At 51.4% G+C, this 20,769-nt stretch overlaps 1 protein-coding gene across 1 annotated transcript; it reads right to left on the reverse strand.

Moving 5' to 3' along the window:
- Nucleotides 1–2,408: 2,408 nt before the first annotated feature.
- AKAP8 (A-kinase anchoring protein 8) lies at nucleotides 2,409–20,695 on the reverse strand. The gene is made up of 14 exons (XM_029915940.1): nucleotides 20,589–20,695; nucleotides 18,096–18,134; nucleotides 16,636–16,668; nucleotides 15,907–16,183; nucleotides 14,992–15,475; nucleotides 14,368–14,509; nucleotides 14,074–14,120; nucleotides 12,678–12,711; nucleotides 10,634–10,721; nucleotides 8,102–8,243; nucleotides 7,725–7,818; nucleotides 7,200–7,330; nucleotides 6,028–6,123; nucleotides 2,409–4,320 (listed from the first exon to the last, which is right to left on the reverse strand). The coding sequence occupies exons 1-14, from the start codon at nucleotides 20,605–20,607 to the stop codon at nucleotides 3,856–3,858; spliced, it is 2,091 nt and encodes a 696-aa protein (XP_029771800.1). The 5' UTR covers nucleotides 20,608–20,695; the 3' UTR covers nucleotides 2,409–3,855.
- Between the last annotated feature and the right edge of the window lie 74 nt (nucleotides 20,696–20,769).

A 20,769-nucleotide genomic window follows, 5' to 3' on the forward strand; every position in this document is an offset into this window, starting at 1 on the left:
CTGACTCTTGGTCATGACTCAGGTCATGATCACCTGGCTTATGAATTCAAGCCTCGTGTTGGGGCTGCTTAGGAATCCCCTGCTTGGGATTCTCTCTCCCATTCTCTCTCTGCCCCTCACTTGCTCATGCACACACGTGCTCTTCCTCAAAATAATCTTTTTTAAATAAAATCTTGGGGTGCCTGGGTGGCTCAGTCAGTTAAGCCTCCGACTTCGGCTCAGGTCATGATCTCACATTTGTGGGTTCAAGCCCTGCATCGGGCTCTGTGCTGACAGCTCAGAGCCTAGAGCCTGCTTCTGATTCTGTGTGTCTCTCTCTCTGCCCCTCCCCCTCTCATGTTCTGTCTCTATCAAAAATAAATAAAACATTTAAAAAAATAATTAAAAAAATAAAATCTCTTAGGGGTGCCTGGGTGTTCAGTTGGTTGAGACTCTAGCTCTTGATTTCCACTTAGGTCATGATCCCAGGGTTGTGGGATGGAGCCCCATGTGGGGCTCTGCACTGAGCGTGGAGCCTGCTTAGCAATCTCCCTACCCCTCTGTTGCTCTCCCTTGAGTGCACGTGCTCTCTAAAAATAAAATATTTGGGGGGGCCTCTGGGTGGCTAAGTTGGTTAAGTATCGCTTCAACTTATGTCATCGCTTGTGGGTCAGGCCCTGCATCAGGCCCTGTGCTGACAGCTCAGAGCCTGGAGCCCATTTAGGATTCTGTCTCCCTCTCTTTCTGCCCCTCTCCTCCTTGTGCTCATCTCTCCTTCAAAAATAAACATCAAAAAAATTTTTTTAATGAAATAAACTCTCTAAGAAACTTTTGAATGGTGAGGCATCTGGGTGGCTCAGTAGGTTGAGCATCCAGCTTCGGCTCAGGTCATGATCTCATGTGTTTGAGCCCTGTGTCAGGTTCTGTGGTGACAGCTAGCTAGCTCAGAGCCTGGAGCCTCCTTCTTCCTTTTTTTTTTTTTTAATGTTTTACTTATTTTTTGAGAGAGAGAAAGATCATGTGAGCAGGGGAGGGTCAAAGAGAGGGAGACACAGAATCCAAAGACAGGCTCCAGGCTCTGAGCTAGCTGTCAACACAGACCCCAATGTGGGTCTCGAACCCATGAACCATGAGATCATGACCTGAGCTTAAGTCGGACACTTAACCGACTGATCCACCCAGGTGGCCCTGGAGCCTGTCTTCAGATTCTGTGTCTCCCTCTCTCTCTCAAAAAAAAAAAAAAAGTAAAATGGTGAATGGTTCATTTTGTTGTAAATTTTACTTCTAAAAAAAGAAAAAGTGAACTCAAAGTCACTTTTTCAGTAATGCCAAATGTTTCTCTCATTTATCTGACAACCACACCCATGAGATTGGATTGCCCCCTACCCCACCATACTGTCCCCCAAACTGAATTCTAAATTGTTCATCTAAAGTATACCTGCACCTGACAGGTTTGAGAGGAGGTATGTAGGCTGTAAGTTTGCTTGTGGAGAACCAACCTCATTGGTGTTACCTTGTAGAAGGTAAAGGAAGTGGCCCCATACTTTCTCAGTGGCCCAAGAGCCATCACTATGAAGTGTAAAGCCACGCAGTCGGTTTTTCCCATGTACCTCTGTTTACTAAAGCACTCCAAGGAGGGTACTATCCAAAAAAACCCCCAAAAACAAAAAAACAAAAACTGCTAAAAAGCTCTTCTACTGTTTGTCCTTTAGTTCCTGATTTCCTGTGCCTAACTACTGGCCACAGTTGTGAGCAAGTACCACTTTCAGCCAGGTTGTCAGGCAATGGAAATGGTTTTTTTTTATGGTCCAAAATTTAATTGGAGAGGACGCAGTAATAATGAATGACTATGATTCTTACTTGAAGGAATTTCTACACCCAAGGTGGGGCTCAAATTTACCACCCCGGGATTGAATCGCATGCTCTTCCAACAGCCAGCCAGCCGCCCCTGATGATATGCTGCTCCTGAATGAGCACGTTGCTCTTTCCCCTTCAGCACCTGTATTAATTTCATAGGAACTCTGTGAAATCGCACAAGCCCACAATAGGGATGACATGAAGTTGAAATCAGCCTATTTCCAAGATCCTTCTGTCTGGGAGTAGCAGGGATGGCCAAATTCTCTAAACCCCTTAATAATAGTGCTCTAGGTAAAGTTTATGGCCATTGGTGTCTTGCAGATCTGTGCATAATTTTGAGTACCTGCATGTCTGACAGGTGTCTAAAAGTTACTTAGCCTCCTGCTCCAGTTTCTCGTCTGCAGGTGGGAAATAACTGAAGGGAGGAAGCCTGCAGCTTATTCCTGTGCTCTCAGGAGGCAGAAGGGCATCCCTCTGTGCAATCCCAGTAGTTACTCTGAGGGAAGAGGGCCTGGTTTAGGCTAAGCTGAGGAATAACACGATTCATGTCATGTGGGCGTGGAAGAACCGCATTGAAATGGAGATAGGTTTAATGACAGGCCTTGGAGTACATTTACAAGAGAAACAAAACACAACAGTTTCATAGTTTTGTCATCCCTTTTCAGACTACTGATGGTCAATGCCACCAACCTTTTTGCCTCAAGAGACTTCAAAGGGCACACACAAACTAAGGCCCATCTGTCTAGCAGTGATGACAGATACAATTCAGACACCGCCTTCTTGCTTACTGAGCAGTTTATTTGTTTCTAGTTCTTATATTGACTTTTCATAAATCTTCATCTCACCTCTAGTAAAGCTCCTGGAGCAGAGCTCCTATCTTACTTTTATCAGGGATTAGCACCTGGTGCACAGTAGATGCTTGTCAAGTCTTTTACCATCTAGTAAATTCCCCCAGGCCAGTGCTTCCCCAAGTGACAAGGTTCAAAGCTTTGCAGGGAAATAGACTCAGCAGTATTTCAAAAGGGAAGTGGCTTTCAATTCTTATGATTGTATCAAAGTATAACTTGCTTGTTATCCTGTGACACGTGCTAACTTTCCTTTCCCCAATTCCTAAACCTCCAAAGGGATAGGATTTACCTGAAATGTGTCTATTTCACTGTATTCATTTCTTACAGATAGCATCTATTCTATGGGAATTTATATTTGTTTTCCACTCATGGGAGTGACACCAAATTTTCCTTTTTAAATATATTTAAGCAGAAGCAACTCATTTTCAAGGAAGAAAAAAACCAACCCTGAAGTAACAAAGGTGGAACATAAATGAGGTTAAAAAAAAAAAAACCCCAAAAACCATAAAGGTTATTTACTGAAGACTAAAGATTGGGAAAATAATGCCCTAGGCAAAATGTCATTCTTGAGGGGCAAGCGGGAGGGTGTCCAAAGGTGCAGGTCTATCAGATTCATGAGGCCTTTGAGAGAAGAGTTCACTGATGTGACAGAACCAACCTCATGTTAGCAAGATTCTTGTTAATGCTACGTCTTGTGAGGATCACACACCACACAAGGTGTGCTACCAAAGCAGGTCAAAAACTGAAGCCAAAGCAAATTCTTAAAACTTAAAAAACAAAACAAAACAAAAAAACCTTTCTAAAACAAGATACACCCTAGTATTAAGCTGCTCCAAAAATAATAATAATAAAAAAGGCATTCAGCCAGTTGCTGTATTTAACAAGCAAAGTATCATCAAAATCTAATTACCCAACTTTTATTACTCAGACTGCAGTGTAGAGATTTCACAGCCACTTGGGGGAATGTACAACTCCTGCAGCCTTTACACTGAGGCAGAGCGCCTTACAGCTCTGTAACAGCCCGCGAGGTACACTGTTTGGAAGGAAACGGCTGGGCCTCTTCACCAAAGGTTCCAGCATATTCCAGTAACACACCCTAGCACTGCTTACGAACAAAAGGAGAGCGAGCAATGCATTTTCTGAAACACATCCCCTGCAACGGGGACGAGGCTCAGTCTGCGGGAACGGCACCTTCGGGCTCCGCATCCGTCTGCTCCTCTCCGGCTCCTGCGGCAGCTGGGCCAGAAGCAGGGATGGCCTCCGCGGCCTCTGCTGCCACTTCACCTCCAGCTTCAGCGGCCTCACTGCAGCCCTGGGCAGCTTCACCTCCAGCCTCTGCTTCTGCGCTGCCCTTCTCAGGTGCCGGGCCACATGGCCTCTCCACTTCCACCAGCTGTTCGGAGTGGGGACCACTAGTGGCCTCTGTCGAGTCCACGGGCCCTTCCCCTTCGGCCGGCATCTCACTGCTTTCCGGAGGCGCTCCCGCCCCGTCTACGGCTCTCACTGCTGCCGCAATAACCTCGGCTAAGACCTCTGCAGCCACCTCTTCGGGGGTCTCCTCCTTGTCCTCACCTCCTAAATTGTCATCTCCTTCGACTTCTGGATCAACGGCTTCGCTGGTGAAAGGGTCTTCGCCCTGGCCAAGAAGAGGAAAAGGTCAGTGTGGCCTAAAGAACTCTCCAAATGAGAGGCTGGAGGAAACCAGAGAAAGATCTTCAACTACAGGAGGGGAGTTAATCCTACAGGTGCTCGGGGCCTCTGGACCCAGAAAAGACATCTCAGAAAAGCTTCACCACAAGTTTTGCCTTTTAACTTCCATTTTCTTATTGAGTTAGCTGGGGCGTATGGTACAAGCAGAATGAGGAGGTACTCTTGTTTTTAATATTAGTAATTTCAACTTTTGCAATGGGTTTTTGAAAGATGTACTTTTCCCACCTCCTTCAAAGGCTTTTTAAAATTTAGAGTGAAGTATTTAACGCAATAGCTGCCCCCTCCCGCTCTGCACTTTTTCATTCAAGCATATAACAGTGAAGTTCAAAAAGACCTAGGATTTCTTAACCCAATTAAAGAAAAAGCCCTCATAACAGGAAGTTAAGTGAGTTTTAAATTTTAGTTTCATTTAGCTACACAGCCCTGGTTATATAAGGGTTGCCCTAATTTGCAGATAAGGAAATGAGACTCAGCAACTTGTCAAAGGCCACCCAACTATTAAACATCAGTCAGGACTGAACCCAAGTTGGATTCTCAGAAGCCAAACTGCTTTCTCTCAAGCATATGCTAAAACTGCCTCTAATTGAGCAAAAGTAAACATCACCACTGACAGATTAGGAAATAGGTTTTAAAATACACTATTTAGGGGATGCCTGGCTGGCTCAGTGGAGCGTGCAACTCTTGATCTCAGGGTTAAGAGTTCAAGCCCCACAATGGGGGTAGAGATTACTTAAAAAAGAAAAATCTTTTAAACATGTGAGTACATAAAATGGTTTTTGAAGCTTGTGTCTACACCTAACTCCAGAAACTTGAAATCTGTTTAAGCCATGACATAAAACACTGACCAGTCATGGTTATTTATTTAGATTCTATGATGCCTTGGGGCACCTGGGTAGCTGTCATTTGAGTGTCTGACTGTTGATTTCGGCTCAGGTCATGATCCCAGGGTTGTGGGATCAAGCCCTGCATCAGGCTCTGTGCTGTGCATGGAGCCTACTTGAGATTCCCTCTTTCCCTCCACAGCCTTCTCACTCATGAGCTAATTGGAAAAAAAAGAAAAGAAAAGAAAATTAGATTCTATGATGCCTTTAACAGGTGCACGAAGCATCCAATACTGGCGGGTTTAATAATTGAGAGGCGGGCAAACAGATCATCCTAGTCGGGCTGTGCTGAAGCCTGATGACCAGCCTGAACGTTGAAGTTAGGCTGAGCATTTAACAGATGGGCTTCCCAAGCATGTCCCAGCTGGCCCTCTCTCTGGGGCACCCTCTTCGGGCCTCTTTATTACTCTGCTTGGGTCATTAAGCAGAGCAGTCATGGCACCACCGGCTTGTCCCTCCCCCTCACAACGGTTGGCTGTCTCTAAGCATCTCCCCACCACTTGCTCAGGATTTCACACATGTTCAAGCTTTCCCATAGTAAGCCGGCACCACTGCATGGACGAATCAAGCAGGACCACATGCCAGACCCTGTGCAAGCAGGGTAACCACCACTGTGGAATTGCCAAACCTGATATATTCCAGCATCTTGCATCCTCAAAAGACTTAGAAATGCTAAATACTGTACTCCAGATGCATTTCCATACTCACAGAACTCATCCTTCATTCCAAGAGCTTTTCCTGTATACACAAACCTTGAGGTATTTTTCAAGCATCTTCACTATGTGTCTGTTGTTCAGAACGCTCTTAGCCACATGGAGACTGGTTTTCTTGAACTGTTCCGCAGCCAACTGCAAAGGGAACCAAACACAGACTTGCAGACCTGGTGTGCAGCAAGGAGCAAGACAACTAGCCAGGCTACCCTCAGCCCTCAACAGAAAAAGGACCAACATCTTTCTTCACTGCAGCAAGTTCCCAAATGCCAGCCTCCAATAAGGAGAGAAAGGAGGCCCTGGAGATATACTGGTACCGGGTAAGGTAAAAGCACAGGTACACCACTGCCTGCTGGGTACCATGTGCACCAGCAAGCCTGAAGCAAGAACATTTACGCATCGGTGCCCTGTGGACTCTGCATGGGAAAAGGACACTTTTTTTCTTTTCAGTTTCTTGAGTTACGGTGACGTTATGAGTAAACTCAACAGCAAACGTAGGAATGCTGCAACCATCTGGCTGTTTTCGAGCTTGGCCCATTGAAACGATACTGCTTGTTTGTATCGTGCTTTCTGGGTGATTTTTAATAAGCTAGGAGATGCACAGGTAGGTACCGATTTCTCCAATCGTCGGGCGAACGAAGGACAGAGACTGAACCAGGGCTCAGTGCGCAGCGGGGGCCACATGTGGCCACACCCACTCTACTTCTGGACTCTGGCTACTGGGGTCCATCAGCAGCAGACTTGCCGTGTTAAGGGACCCCATGGCTCTCAGAGCCAAAAGTACCTCGGTGTGACCCTTTCTAAAAAATCTTCCAACACCGAGTCTACATACTTAGCCTCAGGCCCCACCAGCTACTTAGGCCCAAATCCGTTCTTAACTCTGGGTCCCCCAGGCCACCGTGCTCTGAATGGCCCTCAGCCTCAGCTTACCGGAAATCCAGTTTGTCAACAACTGGGAAATTCAGCTGTGTGGTTTACAGGAAACATCCTCAACCAGGAGAATTTCACCTACTCTGTTGAAGTCCGTTGTTAAGTAACACATTTTTTCACATTTTAAGAGAAATCTGGATGTGACTTATCCATTGATGCAGTGACAGAGTATATTAAAAAGCTCCTAAAGATGCTAGCATTGCCCACAAGACACAGAAGGCTCCAACCCCCACCGCTGGCAGCCTGGAAAGGCTCAGCTGGCCCAGCACGAGAAGGGGACTCACCCTGCGGTTATGATTGTGGTCGACCGAGTGCAGGTGCCGCTGGAGGAGCTGATGCTGCGCAGGGATCAGCATGTCACAAGCCAGGCAATGAGCAGCCTCTATCTTCTTGAAAAAGTGCTCCTGGCCAATCCCTGTGGATACAACCCAAGTCTGGTGCTATTTGGGACAGCATCAAGTGATGCTCTCCTCCTGCTCCCCAACTCGGCCCACATTTTGTCCTGGTGGTTAGTCCCCAGGTTAGCACAGAATCTGTGACAGGTGTCCCCAGCCTCCAGTAGGAGGGTGCAGACAGAAGCACATCTACACCGGGCAATTTTAATGTTTTTCATCTGTCTGGTCATTTCATACAAAGAATGAAAATATCACTCGATAAGCCACCAGTGAAGTGGTGACATCATTAGACACACTCGAGGGCTTCTTTCCCATTGCTAGGTGCCTGACCCGAGGGTCTTCACGTCACATTTACAGCAACCCTACGCCAGGCTGGCTTTGCACCCAGCTGCACGTCCCAAGACCACAACTCACCTTTGAAAGGGTCTGGTTTGGGTTTTGTGCTTTCCTTCTCCATCAGCTCCTGACGCCGCTTCTCAATTTTCTTGTTCCTGTTTATGATGTACTCCTAGAGAAGATGGCACCGAGTGAAACGACAGGGCGGTGTGTCTGCCTGTTGCTCAGCCATACCAGTGGCGGCTGCCAAGGCCCCAGAGAAGGACAGCCCTGTCTCCGGGAAGACGGCTCTCCAAGCGGCTTCGTGGCGCTCGGCTCTCCCACGGACCCAGGACTTGTACAGTTATTCTGGAAAGCCCAGGCCTTGTATTTCCCTACCCCTTCCCTTCTCCATGAGGGAACTGGTTCCTGCAGGACCATCAGGAAACACTGTGATGGACGCCAACTGTGTTTACCTGGAGGAACTCCACCGTCTTGTCGGGGAGTTTGGTACTTATAAACCTCAGTGTCTCTTTGTGAAATTTGCTTTGTAGATGCTTCTGGATTTCATCTTCTTCAAAGCTACGAAACTTGCACACAGAACAGGCGAACTGAATCCTAGAAAGGAAAGATGAAAAGAGCAGTGATGCCATAACCAGTCCACCTCTGGTTAGAACTGAAATGGAAATGGGAAAGCAATTTCTGTACCAAGATTTCTGACCTCACACGGGGCATCGGAGTAGCCGTTACCCCAGGTTTCCCCATCTTAAGAATGGGAGCACAATCTTGCAAGTATTTCAGGGAAGTGATTCATGCACCATTCCAGTCTGCTGGACCCAAAGGCCCCTAAGAGAACACCCTAAGATGGAGCTTTTCCAAAACTGTGGACTCCCTAAAAGCCTCCAGATCAGTGCTTGGTGGGGGGTGAGGCAGCATAGTAATTCCATAACTTCTTTCTGTAGCCTCTAGGATGAGATAACCTCATTAAAAAAAATTTTTTTTAATGTTTATTTTTGAGAGAGTGAGCACACAAGTGGGGAAGGGACAGAGAGCGGGAGACACAATCCAAAGCAGGCCCCAGGCTCTAAGCTGTCAGCACAGAGCCCGATGCAGGGCTTGAACCTATGAACCACAAGATTATGTTCTGAACCAAAGTCAGATACCCAACTGACTTGAGCCACCCAGGCGCCCTTGTATGTAGACTTTTTCTTCTTTTTTTTAACGTTTATTTTTGAGAGAGAGCGAGCGAGAAAACATGAGCAGGGTAGGGGCAAAGAGGGAGGCACAGAATCCAAAACAGGCTCTTGGCTCTGAGATGTCAGCACAGAGCTGGACGTGGGGCTCAAAACCATGAACTGCAAGATCATGACCTGAGCTGAAGTCAGATGCCCAACTGGCTAAGCCACCTGGGTACCCCTAAGGTAACCTCATTTTAATTTGAGGGAGAAATTCCTGGAGGATCTTCCACAATTTAAAACCCATAAAACCCAAGATAAATTTTCCCATGGGACTCAACGTAAAGACCTGTTCTATCAAATTCTACAGCTAAAAACTGATATTTTTTGTGGTCCGCTCTCAAGATCCCACAAATGCAGTCACACTGTAGGGCAAGGGGAGAGCAGGCTGCAGAGCCCTAGGCCCCCAGAGCAGGGCGCTGCTTCCCTTGCTCTGCCCAAGAGGGCCTGGTGCACGTGGGTAACAGCACGACCCGGTGGCGCTCAGGCATCCTCATCTACCAGCCCAGACTGCTGCCGTCCCCCAGTGCCTGCCTTCTCTCTGGATGCGGCACATTTACCTTTGCACATTCCCCCATTGGAGTTGTGCGCAGAAAACGTTCTGGGGCCCTATATGTACAAATGGGTACAACGCTCAGGAAGCTGCCAAAGAAACGCAGCGTTCACACTGCCTTGTGATAATTTCTCCAAATCTGTTTCAGGACCCTCTGTCACTAGGGTGGAGTCTAAAGATTCCTTCCCAAGAAAAAGTCATCTCCGTTCTCAGGGCATGGAAACAGACCTGATGCAGCCAGCATTCGTTACTTATTCATTTAAAAACAAGCATTTCAGGGACGCCAGGTGGCTCAGTTGGTTAACTGCCCAACTCCTGATTTCAGCTCGGGTCACAATCTCATGGCTCATGAGTTCGAGCCCCACATCGGGTTCCATGCTGATGGTGCAGAGCCTGTTTGGGATTCTCTCTCCCTCTCTGCCCCTTCCCTGCTTGCTCTCTTGCTCTCTCAAAATAAACTTAAAAAACAAACAAAAAAACCCGTTTCAATGAATTTCTGTTTAACGCTTGGAAGTTCCAACTTTCCAGTTCCTGCCTTTCCTGCCTCTACGGTTAGCTCTTTTGCAAACACATGAATTGCACTTCTCTGCATAGGAAGAGCACCATTGCATGTGAGCCACAAGGGCATGGATTCCCCGTCAGGTCATACCGAGCGCCTGTGTGCTGAGAGACTGCCGTGTGTGGTCAAGGCCTAGGCAACCAAGGGCTCACAAGACTCCCAGTGATTTCCATTCCTAGTTAGCAGCCGCCTGATTACTGAAAAGGCAGAGGAGCCACCTGGTGTGGTCACACCAATACCCTTTGCACTTTTCCAGTTCTTTTCATATCTCGAGACTAAAGTTGTAAAGTAGCATCTATACATATACAACTGGTGTGCCGAACTCCAGAGACGGTCCGGATCTGGACAAGACCCCCCCAAGCACCTCTTAGCAGCTCTGCTGAAGTTCACTTGTCTGGGGTGACAGATACAAGCAGGGGACCGGGAAAACTCTAGACAGGTCAGCAGGAAAGCAACAGCGCCCCCTGCTGGACACATGTGGGCCAGGGACCCACTGGCAAGAACATCAAATCTCCCAGGTTTTGTCTCCTCTCTACTTCACTCAGATGGATTTCCTGACAGACACCAGAGTGCCCCTGCATTGTGCAGTGAAGACAGATGAGCTCAGGACCCTGCCAGAGCCCAGGTTCCCACCAACCTCCCACCAGGCCTGCCTCCTCACCTGTCCGCCGCTCGGTCTCGCATGCGGTCTCTCCTCCTTTGCTTTTCCTTTCTCTTCTTTACTTCATCATCCTCATCGTCCTTCTCTCCTGTAACAGAGAAGTCCCTTCGAGACGCCCTGAAGAGCCTGCAGAGGAGCTGAGCACCAGGGCCTTGATGGGGACCACAGCTCGGCCACCACACCACGTGCCTGCCGCCGCCTCCACATGGCAGGGTCAGGACACCCTGAGGCACCAATAGCCTGTCAAAGGCTCCCAACAGGGATAGGCCTTTGAGGAGAACCCTTGGGAGTTCCCAGGGAGTCACCTCACATGCCCCCATGGTGTGATGAGGCTGGGATGGGCCAGGGACCCGGCCTGCCCATCCCGCTCACACCACGGCCCACCTTCTCTCTGTCCCCTACCCTGCTCTTCTGATCCAGTCCCCTGCCATCAGGTCTTCTCCCAAAGTCACTTAAGGAGAGAGAGAAGCAGTTCTTTCCAGATAAGAGGCAGCACCAGGAAGGCCTCAGAAAATAGAGCGAGCAGCTCTACCGCCCTCCGTCCCACCTCTAGGTGGACCATGACGACTGTCCCGTCAGCCTCCTCTGAACTAGGGCCTCAGCAGGTCTGACAGTCCTTGCTGGCCCGAACTCTATCTTCCACTCACAAAAAAACGTCCATCTAGGGCTTTCCCAGGGCTACGAGGGAAGCAGTCCTAGAAACAGAAGTGGGAAGAGACCAACTGGTCCTCCGTCCGTCCCCTGGGACCAGCGCCAGGGGCTCCTCTGAGCGCTGTGCAGCCCAGAGTCCCAGCAAGAGGCCGGGCCAGGTCATCGCGGCTCCAGGCCAGGACCAGACACTGAAAAAAGGTTGGATAAGCATCTGAACTGTAACCCCTACCCCTGATGCCAGTCACGAGACTGTCCCACGAAGATGGCGACCGGCGTGCGCTGCTCAGAAGCCTCTCAAAAGGGCGTGTGGGATTTTTGGCAAGAGGTCACTGCCTGAAACTATTACTGTTGTTTAATAGCAAAGTCATCCCGGGTAGGTAGCAGGACCTGCGCGCAATAAACATGTCACCTTTGCTTTAGCATTTACCCTGCTGCACGAGCTGTGAACTGCTCTGTGTGTCCCAAGCTACAGGAGTAATCACTTCAATCAACAAGGTGGGAGGATCTCCGAGGGCTGGCCAGGCCCAAACACACAGGAGAAGGAGCATCTAAGCCAGGGGCCTACAGGCTTATGGGAGCAGAGCCACAAGGGAGCCAGCCTGTGACTCTTGGGGAAAACCAGCTATGGAGACCCATGGGAACAAGAAAGGAAACAAATGGCTTTTGGGTAAGCTCAAGGCCACGGTGTCTCGGGCTGCATCTCCACACCCCCTGAAAAGGGTTTAACCTTGCTCTTGCTGCTTACTTTGGACTCTTAGGTCTCCCACAATGGCCCTGATGAGACCTGCTGAGCAAGGAGTATCTCTGGAGGACCCGGGCTTAGGTGCAATGGACAGACCACTCCTTCCCCTCCACCCCCCAGCCCCAGCCCCCAACCCGGGAAGGTGTCGAGCTCAGTCCCACCAGCCGCGTGCACTGCTGCTGCCAGCACGCCCACCACAGGGGCCGAGAGCACAACCCGGGGCTGGCCACGGAGGGAAGTGTGAAAAGAAAGAAGCCTAGGAAGAAAGAGTACAGGGATCTGCAATAGACCAACAGGGAACAGAGCAGACAGGCTGGAGAGCACCTTTTCTTTTCCTTCTTGCGTTCCTGAGACTCTCCCTTCCCTACCACTGCAAGCCGTTGCACACACTCAGAGCTGAAGTTTGCCCCCTCTCTCAACAGCCTGTATCAAATGAGGCAAACAGACCTGTTTCCAGCAAGTGCTGCTCTAAGCACTGGAGCAAAGCCTGAGGGTGAACACCATGGCCAAGGCCCACCCGGTGGCCACAGCCCCTCTTCTGCCCTGAGCCAACAGGCCCTCCATCCAGGCCTCGGGCTTGCTCAGAAGTCCAGCCTATGCAGGAGCCGGGCAGTCAGAGCAAAGCTCAAAGGGACATGGAGCAATGCCTACCTCTCTGCCTCCCGGAGTCAAAGAAGTCGTCCTCCTGAAAAAGGGCACACACCAAGTCAGACAGTGAGGTGGAGTTTCCAGAATTCTCCACAACCAACCTAGCACCCCGCCACCACCTGGTCACAATGTGTCAGGACAAGGCCCAGGGCAGTGGGATAGACGCCGAGTGTGTCCTGTCACTCACTGTTCCTCGTTGCCTTCCATGCCTTCTGACGTTCTGTAATGATTATTGTGCTTTTTCATTAAAGTCAGTGACCCTCTTTCAGTTCTTTCTAAAGAATTCCCTCTGGCAACCACACCTGCACAGTTCTGCACACGGGAATGCCAACAGCCCATCCATCAGCTCTGTGTCAAGAAACCCTGCCTTGGAGGATGCTAATTCCAGCACTCTTTACTGAAAAGGAGCTTTACCAGGTTTCCAGGCCATCTGTTTATATTTACCAAGGTTATAACAAACACATCTAACCGATAATCCCAATATTGCCCGTTTCTTCACCATCAATCTCAAAATTAAATTAGTCGGCAGTAGATACACAGAGATTCGCGGACTCAAGATCTAGGCAAGCCAGACCAAAATCAAGTAAGACCCCCAAGAAAAGCTGAAAATCCACTATATTCTGCCTCTCTGACCCCCAACCCATCTGACCATCAGAAGCACTTAGTTGAAACCTTCATATACCCAGACACCTCCAGGCCCTGCCCCAGACATGGATCAGAATTTGTGGGCGGTGGGGAGTGCAACGGTGGACTACCTCGGTGCTTGTGCATGGTCCTGGCCAAGAGCTGGCCTTAAATGCCTGTCTCTCATGACCGGTTTTCAAGGTGGAAATACATGGATGCAGCTCAGGACCAGCACGGAGCTGGCAGTAAGTAAGGCTTCAGGGCCTGTCTGAAAGCCTCGGCCACACGGCCCACTGCGCTTACCACGTGCATGGCTAGGTGCATCACTTAGGACACACTTAGGAGTGTCTGTGGGGGAGGGCTGGGAGAATTTTCAGGAAGGGAAGGATTGTTTATTTTTGTTTGAGAGAGCGCAAGCGAGAGAGAGCACACAAACCGACGGGTAAAGGGGCAGAGGGAAACTGAGAATCCCAAATAGGTTCTGAATTGTCAGTGCAGAGCCTGATGCAGGGCTCAATCTCACCACCCTGTGATCATGACCTGAGCAGAAATCCAGAGTTGGAGACTCAACCAACTGAGCCACCCAGGCGCCCCAGGAAGGGAGGTGCTGTTACAAGTACAAATCTCTAGCTGCGAGTCAGACTGTTAAATCCACTCACACAGTAGTCAAGTCTACCACAGAAGCTGTTCCCGCCTCTTTGGGACAGAGAGGGGAACACAAAGAAGAAATCCCACACCAGACACAAAGGAAGCTGGCCTGTGAAGTTGGACTTACACCCCTGAATTCTTCATCTCCCGACCGGAAGTCAGCAGCTCCATCATCTAGCGGACACAAGGAAGAGGGAAAATCAGCCCCTCAGTAGTTAGCCCCCTCCCTGTTTTCACCTTCCTAAGCTCACTGCCCAGAGTAGCCGCACTTGTCCTGACTACAGTGGGGGCCATGGGAGTGCGGGTAATATGTGCCACCCTTGAGTTCAACCCATGTCCACTATGGACAGACAGGCACAGCACGAAGCACAAAACGGACGCATCTCACGCCCACCCTGGCCTGCCGGCCCCCAGGGCGTACCATTTTCAGAAAAATCTCCTTCGCTGTCAGCCCGGGCCAGTTTGTTGTCAGGCTCATCGTAGATCTGGAACTGCTTCCGTTTCCTGCCCATGCCCATGCCCATGCCGTCTGGGCCACAGCGGTCAAACCCTCTCCGCCTGGGCTACAGACACAAGCACATCCGATGATGAACCGCTTACCCGGGCCATTAAGAAACCCCAGAGAAAGGAAGAACAGAGAAGTTGTAACATCAGAGAACAAAGGCAGGAAGGATCTTTGATCTTTGGAGACAACAAAGAAAGACAACATAGTTGAACCCCGCCCCCACCACAGAAAGCCACATATTATGTGATTACGTTCATGTGAAAGCTCTATGAGGTCAATCTACAAAGGCAGAGACATTAACAGCTGCCAAGACTGGAGGAGAGAGCAGGCAGGGATTGCTAATGGCAGAGGTTGGCTTCTTTCTGGGTTGATGGAAATGCTATAAATTAGATGGTGGTTAAGGTCGCGCAATTCTGTATGTTGTTCCTATAACTCAATTGTACACTTAAAAATGAATGAATTTTACAGTGCCCAAATTCCCAAGTTTTCCTCAATAAAGCTGTTTGGAAGTCAGCAGATTAAAACTTCCCAAGGGCTTACCCGATCCCTCATCCGGGTCTGTGACCGGCCGCATCCGTAGGGCGCAGAGTTGTCATAGCCGCTGGCCCCCTGCATGCCCATTACACTGAAGTCTGGGGCCATGGACTGGGAGAAGAGGGAGGGCGGTGGCCTGCTGGGGGAGGGGCCTCCCAGGCCCCGCCCACCCACATAGTTCAGCTCCGGCCAGGGAGCAGACAGGGGCTCCGAGGAGGCTGCTGGCGGCAAGAAAGGGTCGCTGCGCATGAAGGTAGTTGGGGCGCTCCGGTCCTGGATGCGGCCCTGGCCCCGGCCCCGCATGAAGCCATCAAGGGAGCCCCGCTCTCGGGCTGGGTCCCGGCAGTCGCTGTACTGACCGCTAAAGCCACCATTTCGGTTGGGCCCCAGGTCAAAGTCATAGTCGTAGCTGTAGCTGGGGCGGTAGGGCTGGTGCTCAGGCAGACAGGGTCTGGAGTCATAGGACTCAAACGACTGGAAGCGGAAGGAGCTGCAAAGGAAGCAGAACCATCACCACAGTCTGGGCATGCGTGCACATCTCCCACAAAGCTGGCCCCCCACATTCAGAACAGCACGCTACCCTCCTAAATGCTCAGAAGGCAAACACCAGCAACAGTCCCCCTGGAACACTGTTGAACGAGGTGCAAGGAGCCCTTGCTGTGATAACTAGGGTCTACAGGTATGTGACCCAGAAATAAGTAAGGAGTCTGGTGTCGTTTAGCTAACAATCATACCCTAAGCCCCACCACTCAGGAAACCAGGAAGTCCTATTACAATGCCTCTGCCAATAACACCCAAGTCATCCGCTCCACGTTCAGGAGGGAGCTGAGGAACAGCCTCCTTGGAAGAGGGGGTAACCACTGCCATCTGCACAAAGCTGGGGTGTGGGATCCCCAGGGAAGGGCTCAGGTCCATAATCACCTCTCCCGGTCCTGCATGCCCTCCCCACCGCCGCTGCTCCCGCCCCTGCCTCCTTCCTTGGACATCATGTCCAAACGCTGATTGATCTTGGCAATGAGAGAGTCTGAATTGTCAGTGCATGGGTCTGGGCCATAAGAAGCCATGTGCATGGCAGGGCCCCCAGCTCCCAGGCTGTCGCTGGCCTTGGTGGCCTCCCATGAGGCTGGGCCATAGTTGTAGGTCGCTCCTGTGGTGACGCTGGAGTTCTGGGCACCATAGTAATTGTAGTTTTCATAACCTGCCATGGGGAGGAAGAGCCAAATCACACCTCAGCGGCCACAAGGTCAGTCTACTTGCAGCAGACGCGTCTGGAGAGAAGCACCACTGCCCATAGAGAAGGAAGACTGTCAAGGGACCAAGTGCCACTGGCGTCACCCCACACTGTAAATGTCACCCGCCAAGGGGCAGCAAGAGACGGGCAGGGGCTGAGCCTCAGCCACGAGTGGCTGGTGTTCCGCACCAGATCCGAACACTTGCTCCCTGCCCAAAGCCAGAGGTGGCTCGGAGCCCACGAATGGCAGTTGGGGCTGCTACTCCCAGAACACAGCTGCAACCCTGCTGAGCCTTCTGCTGTGGGCACAGCTAGGATGGGACACGGGGAGGGGCGGGGGGTAGGTCTCTCTGTATCCAGCCCCTCTGGTGGCCGATCAGAAGCCGCCTTCTGCACCCACAGACCCCCAGAGGGCCTACCTTGCCAGCTGGCCACACCAGCTCCATATGCACCTGAGAAGACACAAAAACACCCAAGACCTTTGTTTATACAATGAAAGTGCCTGAGACACCCTGCCCCCCCACAAGAGCCCCAACTATCACCTTACTCCACCACCCACAGGTCCAGGGCTGCGGGCAGCTGTGGCAGTGTTGTGGGCAGCACCCCTCGTTGGCCATTAAGGCCAGGAATGACTGGGGCCCACTAGCTGTAAAACTCATTTCCTACAGAGCACTCAGCTAAGCATACTCGAGCCTTCTCTCATAGGTAAGCGTGTTCTCCACCATCAGGACAATGAGAAAGGACAGCACAGCCTTCCAGGAAGTGTCCAGTGTAGGCCACCAGCCAAGAGGCAGGCAGGGCTAGATCCTCTGGCAGAACCCTTCAAAAGTGCCAGTTCTCACCACTCGCCAGGGCTCAGGAACCGCTAACATAGTGAGTACATCAGTGGAAAATCATGTCCCCAACTCAACTGAGCAAGGGGACATCATGTACCCGAATGATACAGAAGGCCTCCTCCTGGGAAACTTGGAGATGGGAGAAAAAGTAACCCCACCACCCCCAATGATGCTGGGGGCAAATTGCAGGCTCAGAAAACAAAGACAGCTCTCATCCCATCCCCTGCAATGAATGCTGGCAAAAAGCAGAAAACTTTGCCACCAGGGAGGACTTTCTGGTCCTTCCAATGTACCAAGCACCCAGCATCGTGATCTAGATTCCAGAGCAGGGCCCCAAACAGGCCCCCAGGCCCAATCTAGCCCACTGCCTGCTTTTGTACAGCCAGCAAGCTAAAGATGGGTTTTAGTTTTGTAAATGGTTGGAGACCGGGGTGGGGGGTGGGAGGGAGACTGTTTCATGATGTGAATTTTGACACAAAAGGCATCATTTATGTATTTGTCAAAACTCACAGAACTGGGCAACCAGTGACGATTAACATAAACTGTGGGTTATAATTAACAACGTATCAGCACTGACTTGTTACTGATAATAAATATATTGCTCTAATGCAAGATATTAGTATTAAGGGAACTGCTGGGGTGAGAGCAGACGATCCACTTAACCCCATGAAGTCTAAAACCACTAAAAAAATAAAGCCCATGAATCGTAAAAATCTCTTATTATACCCTCAGCTAGTTGCTCTGGATAACAAGCTCCTAAAATAAAGGGTATTTTACGTGTGGAAATCACACGGCACGCACATTTCAGTGTTCCTAAGTATTCCCGGCAGATGAACATGTCTGTCTGTTTCTAAGCCCCGCTGGGACTTTTGCTTGGCAGAGAGAAGTTTGCTACGCAGCGCTTGACCGAACAGGCCCCCTCCAGACCCTCGGGCAAGCCCTAGCGCACCAGTCCGGCTCTCCAGGTTACAGTCACTGGCCCTGGCCGGCGAGTGCCTCGGGTGTTTGCGGGGTAGAGTCCGAGCCTCCCCATGAGGTCTCACCTTGGGTGTTGGTGGGTCCAGCACTCCATGCCCCATAGCCTGCGAAGAGAAGACCTGTGAGTTAGGATCCTGTTAGTCAGATGGAAAACTCCTTAGGGGCCTAACGTGGTCTCCCTGAAGGAGAGTTTGGTGCCGGCCTGACAAGAAGGCTGCGTAATGACGACACTGTCCCTCTAAAGGTCTTGGGCGGGCTGACTGCATGACCACACTCCGCAAGCCTGAGGTCAGAGCAGGAAAGAGAGGGGGGGAATAGGCTTTGGGGCCAGCTCTGCCAGCAGCCTGCGGAGGGAACTTGGCCTGAGCCTCACTCTACAACTCAGGATGACACAGGACAAGGTGCCAGCTATGACACAGCTGTGCCCACATCTCCAGTGTGGCCCACCCACCAAGCAGCCATAAGTCCCCCACAACTGAGAACAAAGTTCAGAATCTGGACACAACTGTGCCTCTCTAGACCTCACTTCTTTGTGGCTATGGACCCTCCCCAGCTCCCCAGGGCCTTCAGCCTGGCCTAAGGCATCCCGGCTGCACTCCTCTCTGCGGTGGCTCCCCTCACCCCTGCAGACTCCCGTGACAGCATCTGTCTAGGCCCTCTTCATTTCTGTGCCCCTGGAACCTAAAACAGAGCTGGGCACAGGCAGCCATCCACACCTGCCAATGATCCTCACCTTTACAAAACAGGAATATATCCTGTCTCTCTTATCAAAACAAGCCCAGCCACTAGCCAAGTGCCTAGTGTGTGCCCACACATGACAGACACTGAGCACATGTTAGTTAGTGTCCCCGAACGCCATTGAGAGATGAGTGCTAAGGTTTGGAGATTCGAAGACACATTGCTGATGTTTGGCCTTTGCAGGCTACAGTCTCCCATGCCCATACGCAGCCTTCTATATCTGTGTGGTAGAAAGACTAGTTAGAGATCCTAACAAGAAGTGACCAAATACAGGGCACTAGTCTAAATACCACATACTCATCACATAACCTCATAACACTCCCTCGGATGGATAATATTTTTACCCTATTGTCCCCAGAGGCTCAAGAGGCTGACACTTGCCCATGATCATGGAGCTGGAGAATGTTAAAACTGAGACATGAATGCAGATCTAGGTGCCTCCTATGGCCAGGGAACAACTGTCAAGGCTCAGCAAGTCCTGAGAAATAACTCAGGGGTGGAAAAGCCAAAGAGGGACTTAAGAAGGCCCCAGCCTCCAAACTGAACCTGAAGGGTTTGGGTGGGTAGGAAGGGAGGGACATAAAACCTCTTCATGCTCAGGCAGGGTTACTGGCTGAAAGACCTAATGGGAATCGGACAAAGAACACTGACACCCAGTCAGACTGCAGAAAAAACGGTCAAAGCCAGGGTGAGCCACCCCAGAACACTGGAGACACCCAAGCACACCAGGCACCTCAATAGCTCTCTCCAATCCTTCTGCTGGATCGGAACACTGCCCCTTTCGAGATCAGGGCCTTTTCTAGCTGTTGCAGCTGAGAACAGACTGCTTGCTTCTCCAACCTCCGATACTTGGATAGGAACAGCGCCTGGTCAAGCCCCGACCCCACGTATTCCAACTGCAACTGAACCCCGCGGACAAACTTGGCTTCCAGCACGCAACAAAAGCATCCTAAGAATCTCAGATTCTGGACACTGAGAACCGGTCCCTCGAGAAGATTCTTTCTACCGCAGACCCTGAGGCCCAAGTGGGGAACAGGCACGTTCCCTCGTACACAGCCCCCAGACACCTCCAGGCCACAACAAGGGGCTGCCCGAAGGCAGGCCAAGAAACTGTCACCACCCCAGGGCACACCAGGTTTGCAACTCTGCACAAGAGCCCCAACACTCGACCCTCGAAGTCCTGTCCTAGGCCAGCACGAGTCATGTACGCGGCAGGCGTCCGCGACACTAGCCCCTGCAGAGACCGCGCGCGCACTGGCGGGGCAAGGTCCGACCAGGGATCCCCGGACGGCTTCCGGGACCGGTGCGACGGAGCACGCGCCCCGCGTGCAGGCTCCGGCCAAGCCCCACAGCGCCGAGACAGGCAGCCGAATTCCCTCGGCCTCCAACCGCGGACCCCGCGCTCCAAGAGCTCGTGCCGTGGCTCCGCCCCCGGGCGCCGCCATTTTGTGGTCGTCCGAAGCGGGAAGGGCGGGCCTCCGAGCGGCGGGGTCGACCTGGTCAGTCTCGCCGGAGCCGAGGGGTAGAAACGGCTAGGACAGCCCACGGCGCCCCCCGAAGCCCGCCGCAGCGTCGGCCCGCCGAACCCCGCCCGCCTCCTCAGGTCTCGTCGGCCAATCCGCACGCAGCGCCCTGGGAGCGACGACTCCGGGGTCCAATGAGCAGCGCGCACGCGCGCCCCGGCCTCCTCTCCGCTGGGTCGGGCTGGAGTAACCGTGCTCGGGCGTAGGCCCTGGCCCCGCGGCCCTCTCCGCAGCGGCGGCTGCGTCTCCCGAGCAGCACCTGTCCACCCCTCCCTGAAGTGAACAGTCCAGACGAACCTCCGTAGCCTTGCTCCATGTCTTCAGCGCGGCCCGCCAGCAGCCTCTTTTTCTAAGCTGCCACAGGACGCATGCGCTCAACACACTTTCCGCCGTCCGCTACTGGAAGACTAGGCGCACACGTCACTCCTTCCGCACACCACCACTGGCTGGCTTTCACTGCGCACCCGCCCGTCGCCCC

The sequence above is a fragment of the Suricata suricatta genome, chromosome 12 (genome assembly GCF_006229205.1).
Source record: "Suricata suricatta isolate VVHF042 chromosome 12, meerkat_22Aug2017_6uvM2_HiC, whole genome shotgun sequence".
NCBI classification, from domain to species: Eukaryota; Metazoa; Chordata; class Mammalia; order Carnivora; family Herpestidae; genus Suricata; species Suricata suricatta.